At 42.8% G+C, this 12990-nt stretch overlaps 1 protein-coding gene across 2 annotated transcripts in view; it reads right to left on the minus strand.

The window, feature by feature from the left end:
- Nucleotides 1–2564: 2564 nt before the first annotated feature.
- Nucleotides 2565–12990, minus strand: part of EFCAB7 (EF-hand calcium binding domain 7) — a 49825-nt gene continuing 39399 nt past the window's right edge. The window contains exons 9-14 of one of the 2 annotated variants that reach the window (XM_044001432.1): nt 12155–12312; nt 10326–10459; nt 8139–8287; nt 6932–7141; nt 4870–4977; nt 2565–4009 (exon numbers count right to left, since the gene is read on the minus strand). In XM_044001432.1, coding sequence (XP_043857367.1) covers nt 3935–4009; nt 4870–4977; nt 6932–7141; nt 8139–8287; nt 10326–10459; nt 12155–12312 — 834 coding nt within the window. In that variant the 3' untranslated portion in view covers nt 2565–3934. The remainder of the gene's footprint in view (nt 4010–4869; nt 4978–6931; nt 7142–8138; nt 8288–10325; nt 10460–12154; nt 12313–12990) is intronic. The other variant, XR_006356307.1, reaches the window with a different exon arrangement.

A 12990-nucleotide genomic window follows, 5' to 3' on the forward strand; every position in this document is an offset into this window, starting at 1 on the left:
ACGACTTTATGGGTCAATGACTTTTCGTAGTCCAACTGGACACATTGGTAATCTACTGATGGGCAATAGACCCGTGGGTAAGCATTAAAACTTTCTGAGGAGCATCACAGATCTCCACACACACACAAGGGTTATTTTGGTAGCAGTGTGTTGGACAGATTAGAGGTGGAGAGGCAGTAGGGATGATGCGACCTCTTAGAGAGGCATGGTTTTCATTTACTTGAGGGCCTGGAGTCCTTGATGAACGACACCTATAAATAGAGCGCCTCTTCTTTTTGGAACGTGCACAAGGCTCTTTTCTTGTCACTGACAAAATGGGTTCGGTGGAGCACGTCTTGTTCTTGTGGGGTTGGTACATGGTGGGTGTCTTTGAACAAAGTGGTCACTGAAGTCCCATTTCTCAGTGAATCCTGTATCATTTTTAAGGAGGAGTAGAAGTGACCTTGTTTGAGGAGAATTTTTAAAAGGGCTGGCTGGATTTTGTTTAACAGTCCCACACACAGGCCCAATAGAACATACCATTTGTGCCTCTCAGGAAGCTTTCTAAGTGTGAGTAAACATAGCTTCCCGTAGGTGAATCTCAAAGTTGGAAGGAACCATGGAGGCTACTTAGTTTTGTTCTTGGACACGAACAGCACCTACAACCCCATGGAGTCAGTCCAGCCCTCACTTTTCTTGATTTATCAATCTCGGTATTTTCATACTTACAAATATTCATCCATTTCACTTATCTATTTTGCTGGCATATAAATTGGATAAAATAGTTTCCAATAATTTTATTTGTTACATATTCTCACGTTTAATTTTTGATACTGGCAATCTGATTTTCCTGTCTCTTTCAGATTAGCTAAAGGTTTATGTGGTTTTTTTTTTAAAGGTCCTCATTTTATTTATCAAGTCAATAAGGTTATTGTTTTAAATTGTATCTCTGATTTTCAGAATTTCTACTTTTGGGTTCGATTGAGGTTTTTTGATTTGTTGCTTTTCCATTTTTTAAATTACATGCCCAATTTATTGATCATTCTTTCTCTTTTGTTGATGGACCTATTTAGAAAGGTAAATTTTCCCCCAAGGAGTGTTGTTTGGTCTGCATCCCCAAAATTCTGGTATGTTGCATCATTTAAAAATATTTTTATTAATGAAATTATCTATTGTTTGGCTCACCAATTATTTAGGATTAAATGGATGTAGTTTCCATTTAAATTTGAGTCCTCTTCAAAAGTTCTTTATTGGTTACAATTTTATTACACTGTGGGCAATAAAGGATGTTTTAAGTATTCTTGCATTTGTTTATGAGGTTTTTATTCCCTAGTTCATTGGGGTTTTTTTCTTTGTTTTTTTGTTTGGGTAAAAGTGGGGAGCACAGCTGAGAATCTTGTATATTTCCTTTTGGCAACTGTCACCCAATTTTTCTAAAATTTAATTCAGATCCCTAACTTATCTTTTTGTTAAATTTCCTTAGGTGTGAAAGGGACAAATTGATATCCCCAACTATATAGTACTCCTTTTAATTCAATTAGCTTTTCTTTGAAGTACTGTGATGCTATACCATTTGGTCCACATGTATTAATTACTGATATTATTTCATCATGGAACCTTTAAACATGTTTAAAATTGTTTCTCTTTTAACCATGTCTTTTCTTTTTTTATTGTTGCCTCGACTCTGCTCATAATTGCTACTTCTTTTAACTTGCCTGAAGCAAAAGCGTACTGTACATGAAACAGCAGACCTACACTGTGTAGAGCTTGCTTTTCTGTTCAAATATATACTAAATTGTATATGGAACTTGCAACTGCTTATTTATGATTCTTTCTGGCCTAAAATATTTCTCATTCTGTGCATTTAAAAAAAGATACTTCAGTGAAATTTTTTTCTTGCTTCCCTATCTTTAATCCCTCTCACCCTTCTACCTCCTAATTAGAAAAGTTTTTTTTTTGTCTTGGGATTTTTCATTTATTTATCTGTGTGAGGTGTAGTCTATATAAAGTCTACCTCGTAGTAATTATATCTACATACCTAAGACCTATGATCTGGTTGGGGGTAGGGAGTACCCTTCCCTAAGATGGTTGTATGTCTTTTTTTGTTGTTGTTGGTTTTTGTTTTTTGGGTTTTTCTGCAGGGCAGTGAGGGTTAAGTGACTTGCCCACTGTCACACAGCTAATGTCAAGTGTCTGAGACTGGCTTGGAACTCAGGTCCTCCTGAATCCAGGGCGGGTGCTTTATCCACTGCGCCACCTCGCTGCCCCCTGTATGTCTTCTTTTAGAAGCCTATGAACTAGAAAGGTGAAGGACTTGCCTGTGGGCACATAGCTTGTGTCAGGAGTCATATCTGAAAGTGCAAGGTCATCTATAAATCAAGTCTAGCACTCTTTCCATTATAATGGATCTCACATCGCATACATACTTTTTAAAAAAACACAGTGATACATGGTTGGGCAGTGGACTACATGTCAAATATGCTTTTAATTCTCTAACTGTATTCTTTATATGGGTTATAAATACTAAGTAAAATGAAAGATGAAACCATGGAAACTGGTGTTTTTTAATGAATCTTTACCTTGTTCCTCTTTTAGGAGATGAATTAATTTTTATTGATTTAAAAAAAAATCACAAAATACAGTACTTTATTTTTATTTCAACCATTTTCTTTAATTGTGGATGGTGCTGCTCTCTGGTTGATTACATAGGTGAGGACTAGAACATTCTCCTAAACCACAAAAACCTCATTCCATATTTTCTTGCCACTTCAGAAACGCTAGGAATAGGGGGCAGCTAGGTGGTGCAGTGGATAAAGCACTGGCCCTGGATTAGGAGGACCTGAGTTCAAAGCCGGCCTCAGACATTTGACACTTACTAGCTGTGTGATCCTGGGCAAGTCACTTAGCCCCCATTGCCCAAAACAAACAAACAAACAGAACTCAAAAGAAGTCAACTGATTTGTCTGGGGCCACCCAACTAGCTAGTTATAGAGCCAGAACAAAGACCCAAGGCTCCTGATTCCCAGGTCAGGATAAAGAACTTCTTAACCCATTTTACAGATGTCTAAACTGTGTAATAAACATCAAATAACTGCCCTTTCAAGAACTACGGGCCAGCACATACCGTATGTAAAAATAATCAGAGTTCCATAGTGGGATTCCTATTTCCTAGCTGACATTTACTGGCCTCGTCTTTTATTACAGAAGACTGTGGAAGAGAGTCCTGCTGTGCTAGTTGATAAATATAGTTTTTCAAGGACTGGTGCCACCCTATTAAACTAGGGTGAATGTATTTAATACCTATTTTAAGTAGAAGTACATTTTAAGTGTCTGCATATTTACAAGATTTAAACAAATCTACAGATAAGTTGGCAGCAATTACGGTTGGTAAATCTATTGAAATTCAATGTTTTATATTCTCATTGCTTTTTTCTCTCTAAGTACTATAATATAAAAATAAGTGTGCCAAATTTTTCTTTAAATGTCTTTTCTAATTAGAAAATGATTTAAGTGTCTAGTGTAATGACAGATTTACATTTCAAGAGCACTATTTCTCATCCTCTAGTTGAGTAAGAAAAACGAAATACCCGTGATTTTTATTGAAATCGTTGAATGTTGCTGTGGCAAAGGCCACAAATGATGTTATTACAAATTGTTACAAGTGATGTTATTGCAAATAGGGAAGAAGATATATCATTTTTAAAAAAGCAAAATACACCTTGGATCTACTCTCTAAGTGAGAGAAATGCGACACACCCAACTGCATCACACACACATACATATGTTCGAACCAACACTATACAACAGCTAAAAGGGAGATTGGGCCACAGAGCGGGGGTTTGTAGCCCAGTGGATACTCATCGCCACTCACTTGGTCAACAGAGAATAGAATTACCCTGGAATCACCCTGGTTCGTTGGGCCTTCTCAAGAGGAGTCACTGCCTAGGCAGGCCATTCAGGACACCAGCGAATACACACAATTATAGACCCATTCTTGGCGCTCATTCAGGGGCATCACGTGCTGACAAATCTGTAGAGGGACGAGTGACAGACAAAAGAACCCTTAGAATCATATTCTCAGGTCATTTTCAGTGAATCAAGATTACTGCATCCTTTAGAACAAATAACAATGATATCTCCCTACTACAGAATGTAGTAACCTAGGATTTGACACTAAATCAATCAGGTTATACCCTCAGCCCTGGGAGAAAGGAAAGAGAGAGAGAGAGAAAAGAAAGACACTTGTCTCTCCTTCCTTCCCAAGGGCTTAGCACAATGCCTGGCATGCAGTGGGTACTTAATAAATGCTGACTGACTGAGGCAGCTCTAGGAAGACACTGCAGGCTGGGCTAGGAAAGGTAGAGGCTCTGACCCTCCATGTCTGGCTAAATCTGATTCATGGAAATCACAGGCTTCAGAGCTGAAAGAGACCTAGCAGACTATCTAGTGTAGTGTAAAGAGGGACGGATTTTGGGTGAGAGGATGTGAGTGCAGATCTCAGCTCTGCCTCCTCCTTTTGTGACCAGGGGCAAGGCACTTGGCTCTCCCGGCCTCAGTTTCCCCATCTCTAAAACGGGCCTAACAAAACTTGTAGTACTGATTTCATAGGGTTGTCCCAAGGGAAATGTTTTGTAAACACAATTTCAAGCTTTCTGACCAGCTTATGCCATAGCTGGGTGAAGCTCACCTCCATCTGTTACACCACTGACCACTGGCCGAGCAGAGCCATAGGGCAGCGTGCTATGCACATCCGTAGGGATGTGGTGTTAATTATCGTCACTAGATTATGGTGGGGTTTTCTTTCACATCTGTGTGTTCACGAAGACCACAGCAGGTCCAGACACCCCAAAACAATCCTGAGGGTGTAACTTAGAAAAGAGCATCACTTACCATTGTAGACTTCGGTGCCACCTCCACGGCAAAAATGCTGAGACTTCTGTTATTTACGCAGTTTTTACTCAGCTCGTTGTTGACGTGAATAATCACTTTATTTTCTGACTATCAAAGAAGACTTTGGTAAGTCATAAACTTGGAAGTAACCATGCAAACCTGGGGCTCTCACCTCCCACAGTCTAATTCCCAGCGGGTTCCTTCTGCCCCTTCCCCAACATGATCAGGGATGTCCACCTTCCTTGAACAAACCCATCCTCCCTCCAGTCTCCTGTGCCTCCATCTCCCCAGATCTTACTCATCCCCCTCCTTAGATGAAGACTTTCCTCTCTTAGTGCCTAGTCTTCTGTTTCTCACATCCTCAATGCTCTTCACAGGAATACCCAAGAGCTGAGCACCACTGTGTGTGCGTGCTCACCATCCAAGGAGACCCTTGGCTTTTTGAGAGTAGAAGCCAGGGGGGCAGCTAGGTGGCACAATGGAAGCCCTGGATTCAGGAGGACCTGAGTTCAAATCTGGCCTCAGACACTTGACACTTACTAGCTGTGTGACCTTGGGCACGTCACTTCACCCCCACTGTCCCACAAAAACAAAAATCAAAAACAAAAAAAGAAAGTCGAAGCCAGGCCTCCCCCTCCTCTTGTAGATGCCTCGGTATCTAGCAAAATGCTGGGTCATCTAGAGACCTCAATAAACATGTGAGTAACTGGTTATTCTTATCGATATTTTATGAATCTAAGACAAAAAGGTACTATGTGATAAGACCACCCAAGAACCTAAAACAATCAGCCAATAGCCCAGAGTTCAATGAATAATCTCTGCTGAGTAGTATAAAGTTACCTAGAAGTTCAATTGAAATGAAGGAGGGTTCTCATTGGAAAATGGGGGCAGGGGTGGTAGAGAAAACTCTTTCTATATTTCTACCAAGTCACCCGGTCAATAACAGAAACAACAGAGAAAACAGATCAGTGCAGAGGAACAAGTACCTCCCAGGAGATGCCATCCAAGAAAAGGGGCGGCGATCAAATGCATGGCTTGAGATGCTGACACACAAACACATGGAATATGGGTAATAAACAAGGTGAATGCAAGAAGGTACATCCAGCCTCATTAGGATGTGGTCTCCCTCTGGGTCATGCCCACTTGCTGGAGGTCCTGGGCCTGCTTTTCTCCTCCCTCTATACTGAATATAAGCACACATGTCCTCATCTCACCTGTTGGAGTGTAAGCTCCCTATGGGCAGGCATGGGTTTACTCTGCACTTATATCCCCAGGGCTGAGCACAGGCCTGGACTGCTCAGTGACTGATCAACCCAGATACTCTTTGTGTAATGCTTACTCTGCACAGTGCCTGGTGCATGGGAGGCACCATATGAACCCTAATTCCCTTCCCTCTTGGGACCAAGTCCAGTCAGGCTCTCAGAACATGAAGCTGGCAGCTGATGCAGCTAAGTAGTCTCTTGGGCACACAGAACCTTAGAGTCACCTTTAACCTTTCTGCCAACCTGAATAACTTCCAGAAACCTATCTCTTGATCTACCTGAATGATTCTGTTTGTACCAAACTGAAATTGATATTAAACTCTCAAGGAAAGTTGTACACCCATGCCTTTTCTACTCTCTTCAACTTCTGATAAGTTTTCTGAATAAAAACTTAAATAGGGGCCTCAGAGTTCTTCTAGAATATCAGGGCCCTAAATGATGAATCCTATGGAACTAGAAAGGGGAAAAACAGCTTTCTTGAATAGTTTTGTCAAATACAGATATAACAGAAAGTTTAATTCTTGAGCCAATCACAGAAAGGAAGTGAGGCAGCATTAGCATACATGGGACAGGGGACAGCTAGATGGCGCAGTGGTTAAAGTGCTGGCCCTGGATTCAGGAGGACCTGAGTTCAAATCCAGCCTCAGACACTTGAAACTTACTAGCTGTGTGGCCCTGGGCAAGTCACTTAACCCCCATTGCCCTGCCAAAAAAACAAAACAAAACAAAACAAAACAAAACAAAACAAAACAAAAGCATACATGGGACAACAGCCGAGATAGCAAAGTCCCAATGAGTACCTTATTTTCAAGGACCGATGTTATCCGGAAATCACTTTTGTAGGTATGTAGAAAGACATTCTCGTGGCTGTCCATGGCTTTGGCATCGCCTTTGCTAATGACAGACTTGCAAAAGGCCTTCTCAAAATGAGCGCCGCCCCACCCCAGGTGAACAGCCTTGATTCTGGGCCGGCACTTCTCTGCGTGGAGGTCTATGATGAAAGGGCACGCCTGCCAGGGGAAAAGACCGACAGGTGACAGTATTTACCTTCGTGTTCTGCGAGAGGACTCGTCACACACTTGCTTTGCTTTGTCCATGAAAACTGTTGTATTTGTTCTTATCACACCATTTATTAGGACCTGCTCTGGGCCTTCTCTCTTTTCCTTCCCCGGAGGTTGGCCCAGGGCTCTGAGCACAGTAGGGCCTTTGTTCAGGCTGGTTTGAATCAGACTAGTTCTGCTTTCCATGGAAATATGACTGTGATGAGCCTGAGCAGGAGAAGCCTGGAACTTCTGCCCCTCTTATAGGGCCCCCATGGGAGGAAGATGAGAAGCCACAACACGCAGACACAGAACAGCTTCTTTTTGCTTCCTTTGGGTCCTAAAGTCCCGTTACATTTTCTTTAATAACCCTAAATCAGCGACAAGGATTTAAATCAACAAAGCCGTGAGAGGCCAGGCCTTCTGGGAACAAAGGCCTCACAAACCCAAGCTAATCTCGGCCAATAAAACCACCCAAGAGTCTGAACAGCAAGTTCTCACTCAGCCTTTGCTGACAGCTCTCTCCAGAACCAACTCCGGCTGGGACCCCAAGGGAAAGTCCAAACTGACCAGTTAGCAGCCATACTAATCTGATAAAAGCAGGGCAAAAACAATCCTTACCTAGAACTCAATGGACCTTTTCAATGAGGATTTCAGATATTTTAGAAAGCTGGTGTTATTCATGGAGAGCCTAAGTGCAAATTCCTATTAAATTTTCTACTTACAAATTTGTGGTCACAACTTTTATTTGGCCAAAGGATGAGGACATGAAGACAACTATAAAAATGTTTCCAAAGTCCTCTTTTAAATTAAAAAACAACAACAGCTCACTTCTCCCTGCTCTGGGCATGGGATGAAAGAATCTGGGAACTCTGACCGAAATCCATGCCCTACACAGAAAGTTGATCTAGCGGTTTACTGGCTTTGCAGGTGAAAAGAAAAAGGGCAAAGTTCAAACACTCTTTACCTCCACCATTTCCAGGGCTTTGTTGTAGCCCATCGAGTGCAGAGTCACCCAGAGGTCACTAGGATCTCCTTCTCGATCATTGGCTTCCATCAGATTGAGATCCATAAATCCCTGCCTTGTTAGCTCATTCTTCTTCGTATCAAAATTCTCTGGTTTTAGGGGAAAAGAAGCACTCTAATTTAACTATTTTTTCAAATATTTACACAAACCTTTAGGATATAAATGCTCATTTGTGAACAGCATAAGTGGCATTTACACATTTTACCAAGAAGACCCTGAAAAGCAAAGCCAGCAGCTGTGTGGGTTTCCCCTCCAACCTTGCATAGAATATTCTCCCTCCTCCGTGGCAGCTCCCCCCCACAACCCCGCCCCCTTCAGTACTATGGCCTCCTTGATAAACTCCTCTAACCCATGTGGCATGACGTGAGCTCTTTTCACTAGGGGCTCTTACCCTGGGGGTCGAGAATTTGTTTTAGAAAACATCGTGATATAGTTGGTTTCCTCTGCAACCCTATGTATTTTATTTCATGCATTTAGAAGTGGAGGAGCCCCGAACGCTTCAGCAGACCGCCGGAGGAGTCCACGACGCAGCCCTCTCTACACTCTCCCACTGGTCCGTCTCATCAGCTCCCGTGGATCTTCTCTAAGCAGACGACTCCCAGACCTCTCTATGTGGCCCGATTATTTCTGCCGGGCTCCAGGTCTGACCCATCTACTACTCAGTAAACCCTTCAAAGTGGATTTTCTAGACCTTGAGAGTCAGCATGTCCCAGACAGGACTCATTCTCCCCCCATCCCAGACCTTCTGCTGAGCTGAGCCTCCCAGCCTCTCTGGTTCATCATCATGACATTTTTCTGTGCTCCTCATTCTCACTCACCGCACATGACATCTTACTTATTCTACGTTCACATTTTCTCTCTACTCGCAGAGCCAGAACTCTAGCTCAGACCCTTCTCTTCTCGCCTGGACTATTTCAATAGGCCCCTGCCTATCCCAACCTGTGGCCAAAGCAATACTCCTCAAGCAGAGATCTAAACACACAAGGACTCTGAGCGTGTTCCCTATCACCACCGAGATCCTAAATCAAGTCTTCCATTTGGAGCCAGCCCCAGTCCTACCTTCCCAGGGCTCTTACACTTGGATTCTGCTGTCCTGGCTCATTGGCTGTCCCTTGGCCATGACCCCTCCCCCTCTGTCTCTGGGTCGTGGGTGGGCTTGCTCCCCCATCTAGAAGCTCTGCCTCCCCTCCCCTCATGTAGGGGCTACTTCCAGATGCCTCCAGCTTCCAGTGCTCTTTCCTCCCATATTACCTGCATTTACTCAGCAAAGACCGCCCAGGAACCTGGTCATTTCCAGGTTGTCTCTCCCATGGAGGGGATGCTTCCTGGGGGCAGGGGCTCTTTCTGCCTAGCTTGTACCCCCAGTGCCTGCTACCTTAGAGGTGCTTAATACACGTCTTGGGACTAACTGACTTAGTACTCTGGAGAATGATCACGTCCTCTCATTGGGTCTTTGCAGGTTCATGACACACAACTCCCATCCCCACGTCCTACCATCTCGTCAAGTTGGTTTTCTCCCATTTCTTTACACCCTCCTAGTGCTCAGGGTCCTTCCATCATCTGTCTTGCAGCCTGGCTCTCCCCGGACCTGGGGCACATTCCCTCCTCCCCATCACTTGCTAAATTCAGTCCCAGCCCCACATGCTGCATGCTGCCTTTTCTGATCCTCTCCACCACCATATTAAACTCTTCTACTTATTTTGTGTTTATTCTCCACACAGTTATTCTCTATAAGCTTCTACAGCCCATGGACTCTTATCTGATGGAATGTAACCTGCGAGAAGGCAGGGCCTGTTTCCCTTGTGCCCAGCACGTCTGGGCAGAAAGAGACAAAATAAATGCTCATTGATTAGTTTATACATTAAGGTAGAGGTCTAAAAACCGGAGCTACCAAAAGGAGCTTTTTAACCTTCCCTTCCAGTTGGAGAACCTTCCAGTGAGCACCACAAAAAAGAAAAATAATAAAGCAAAGCTTTTAGACGTTCCTAATCTATGACTGGATAAAGAACAAAAATGTTCTTTCAACCAATTTTAAACCTTCCATGTCACTTTGGAACAAAGAGAAAAATGACTTGCTGGTTTTATTTGTATTGACATACTATTTTAAGAAGCAAAAAATTGATTTACCTTTGCAGATAGCCCAGGCATCTTCGTCGCATTTCTCACCACTTGTCCTCAGTTCAAAAAAGTTATATTCATCAAGGCTAAGAAAACCGTTTCCATCTAGATCAATTATATCAAATATGTCTGATAAAGCTGATCTGAAACAAATATACAAAAAAAGGACAACATAATTTCTTATCTCTAACAAATGAACTTAAAAACATTTGTGAAAGGAAAATTTACAGCAGAAAATCTCACGATTTACATCCACACTTCCAAACTGTTTTCATTAATTACACATTTCATCTATTCACAGAAACCTAGACTCATAAGCCCCTAGAACTAGAAGGGGGCTCAGAGCTCACCTAGTGACCTAGGAGAGCAGATGCATCTTGTCTGCACAGATATACAGCAGCCAAGGAGCACCAAGGTTAGTCTTGTTAGAACTATAGCAGACTCATTTCTCAATGCTAAAAGAAAGGAGAAGAGTACAAAAAAGGGAAATATTTTTTAAAGTAGCATTGGAATGTTGTTAGAGAGCCATCCATTAGACCAGAGACACACCCCCTCCCTGAGTTCCTGAGGCTCCATGCTCAGTGGCTTGGCTAAACAGGAGAGGAATGGTGTCTCCGGTTGGCTTAGGTTCACTGGCTACTCCAGGGAGAGTTAAATGGATCTAGCGTTTTTTGTGTCTGGTGCAGTGATGGGCAGAAAGGGTGCAGGCCAATCTATGGCTAGAAGTGATTTGCTAGAAGTTACTATAGCAACCAGAAATCGGTGAAGTAGAAGGACATTCCTGTACCCAAATAAATGGCGAATACCACAATTCCTAGGATTTGGGAAGACTTAGATGAACATGGTAGAATGAAGCAAGGAAAACAAAGATGGATGCCAATGATCATGTAAAGGCTTCAGAACTCTAGCCAATGCAGTGACTAATAACAAGTGACTTCTGAAGACTGAATGGTGAAGATAAAGAGGCGGTGTACATGGGATGGGGAACGAGGCATCCATTTTCACACACGGCCAGTGGGTTGATTTATTGGCCTCTTTGTACTTACTTGTTACGAGGAAAACGTGTGTGTGAGATCATTGGGAAGTGATAGTGATGGGTAAAAAAAAGAGCACTAATAAAACATTTAACATTTAAAAATGGGTCTATTCCCTCACAATGCTCACAGGTACAAAAACAGGAGGGAGAGGGTGGCCTGGGTCACCTCTAGGAAAAGCTGTGTGATTCTTTTCATGACCCCAGGCTTCTCCTTGAAATGGAGGCACAGTTACTTAACACCATTATCTTCCAGTGATGCTCTGGGGATCCAAGTCCTGGAAGCTTCCAGTGTCTTAAGAACTAGAATTGAAGATCATCAAAAGGAAATGGCGGGCAGCTAGGTGGCATAGTGGATAAAGCACTGGCCCTGGAGTCAGGAGGACCTGAGTTCAAATCTGGCCTCAGACACTTGACACTTACTAGCTGTGTGACCCTGGGCAAGTCACTTAACCCCCACTGCCCCACCAAAAAAAAAAAAAAAAAAAGGAAATGGAGAGGAGCATAGTGGGTCGACCAGGCCAAACTGCATCACAAAGAAGGAATCACCCCAGAGTAAATGAAAAAGACAGCATCAGTCCAGAGAACAGAGGTGAATTAGCCAATAGCCTGGAGGCACACACAAGCATCAGTGTACCTGCAGAGTGGGAAAGGAAAGCTGGGCTTCTCGGGGAGGACACTGGCCAGCAGGAGCAGGCTAAAGACCATACTATTGGAGGGCAGGCCCTATTCTTGGTCTGACAAGGTTGGGCTACCTCAGGGAGATGGGAAAAGGGGCCACAGCTGTACCAGAAGCAAAGCTTACCGAAATTTCTTGGTAAGAAATAGCTCCCCCTTTTCCCCTCGGCACACGAGCTTGGCTTCTTCTGTCACATGCTTTTTTTCCTTCTTCAGCCAACAGCCCGTTGTGAAAGGAATTAAATAATAGAGTCCTGACCCCAATTCACCACTCCATCCATACACCTGTTCTCAAAAGAATAAGAGGAAATGCTCTAAGTCTTGACAAATATGAACCCGAGATTTGTTCAAAACCAGTATCCACCAGTCTTAGGAATCTATGACTTCATATGATTAAGCAGAGTTAGAACTAGAAGAGACCTTAGACGTCAGGAAGCCCAAACCCCAGATTTTAAAGACAAGGAAGCTGAGGCCCAGTCCAGAGAAGTGACTTGCCCAAGAACATGTGCCCAAGAGAGGAGGACTTCTTTGACAAAAGTGACCCACCAAGCAGGTATTTTGTCACAGTGGAAAAACCCGGAACTGGATCATCTGGATTTAGATGTCATTGATATTATATTAATTTAGAACTGGAAGGGATATTTGAGATCATCTGGTTCAATGACTTCATGTTATAGAAATATATATCTAATTAAAAATTAGTGTAATTCTATAAGAAGCTATCGATCTTAAGGGAAAATTGCAATTTCCTGTTATGCTAAAATATGATTAAGTCAAAGCAGAATGAAATGAATCAGAGATTTTCAAATAAGACAAGTATAATTGCTAGAATTAAGTTAACTTACTTCTCCTAAAAGAAGACATCGTGTGTGTGAGAACCAGGCTAAGTATAGGTATATAAGGCTTGTGCTGGTGATGTCCTCAGAAGTAATGTTTCATGACAAGGGGTTAGTATTCCAGGAG

The sequence above is a fragment of the Dromiciops gliroides genome, chromosome 4 (assembly GCF_019393635.1).
Source record: "Dromiciops gliroides isolate mDroGli1 chromosome 4, mDroGli1.pri, whole genome shotgun sequence".
In the NCBI taxonomy this organism is placed as follows: Eukaryota; Metazoa; Chordata; class Mammalia; order Microbiotheria; family Microbiotheriidae; genus Dromiciops; species Dromiciops gliroides.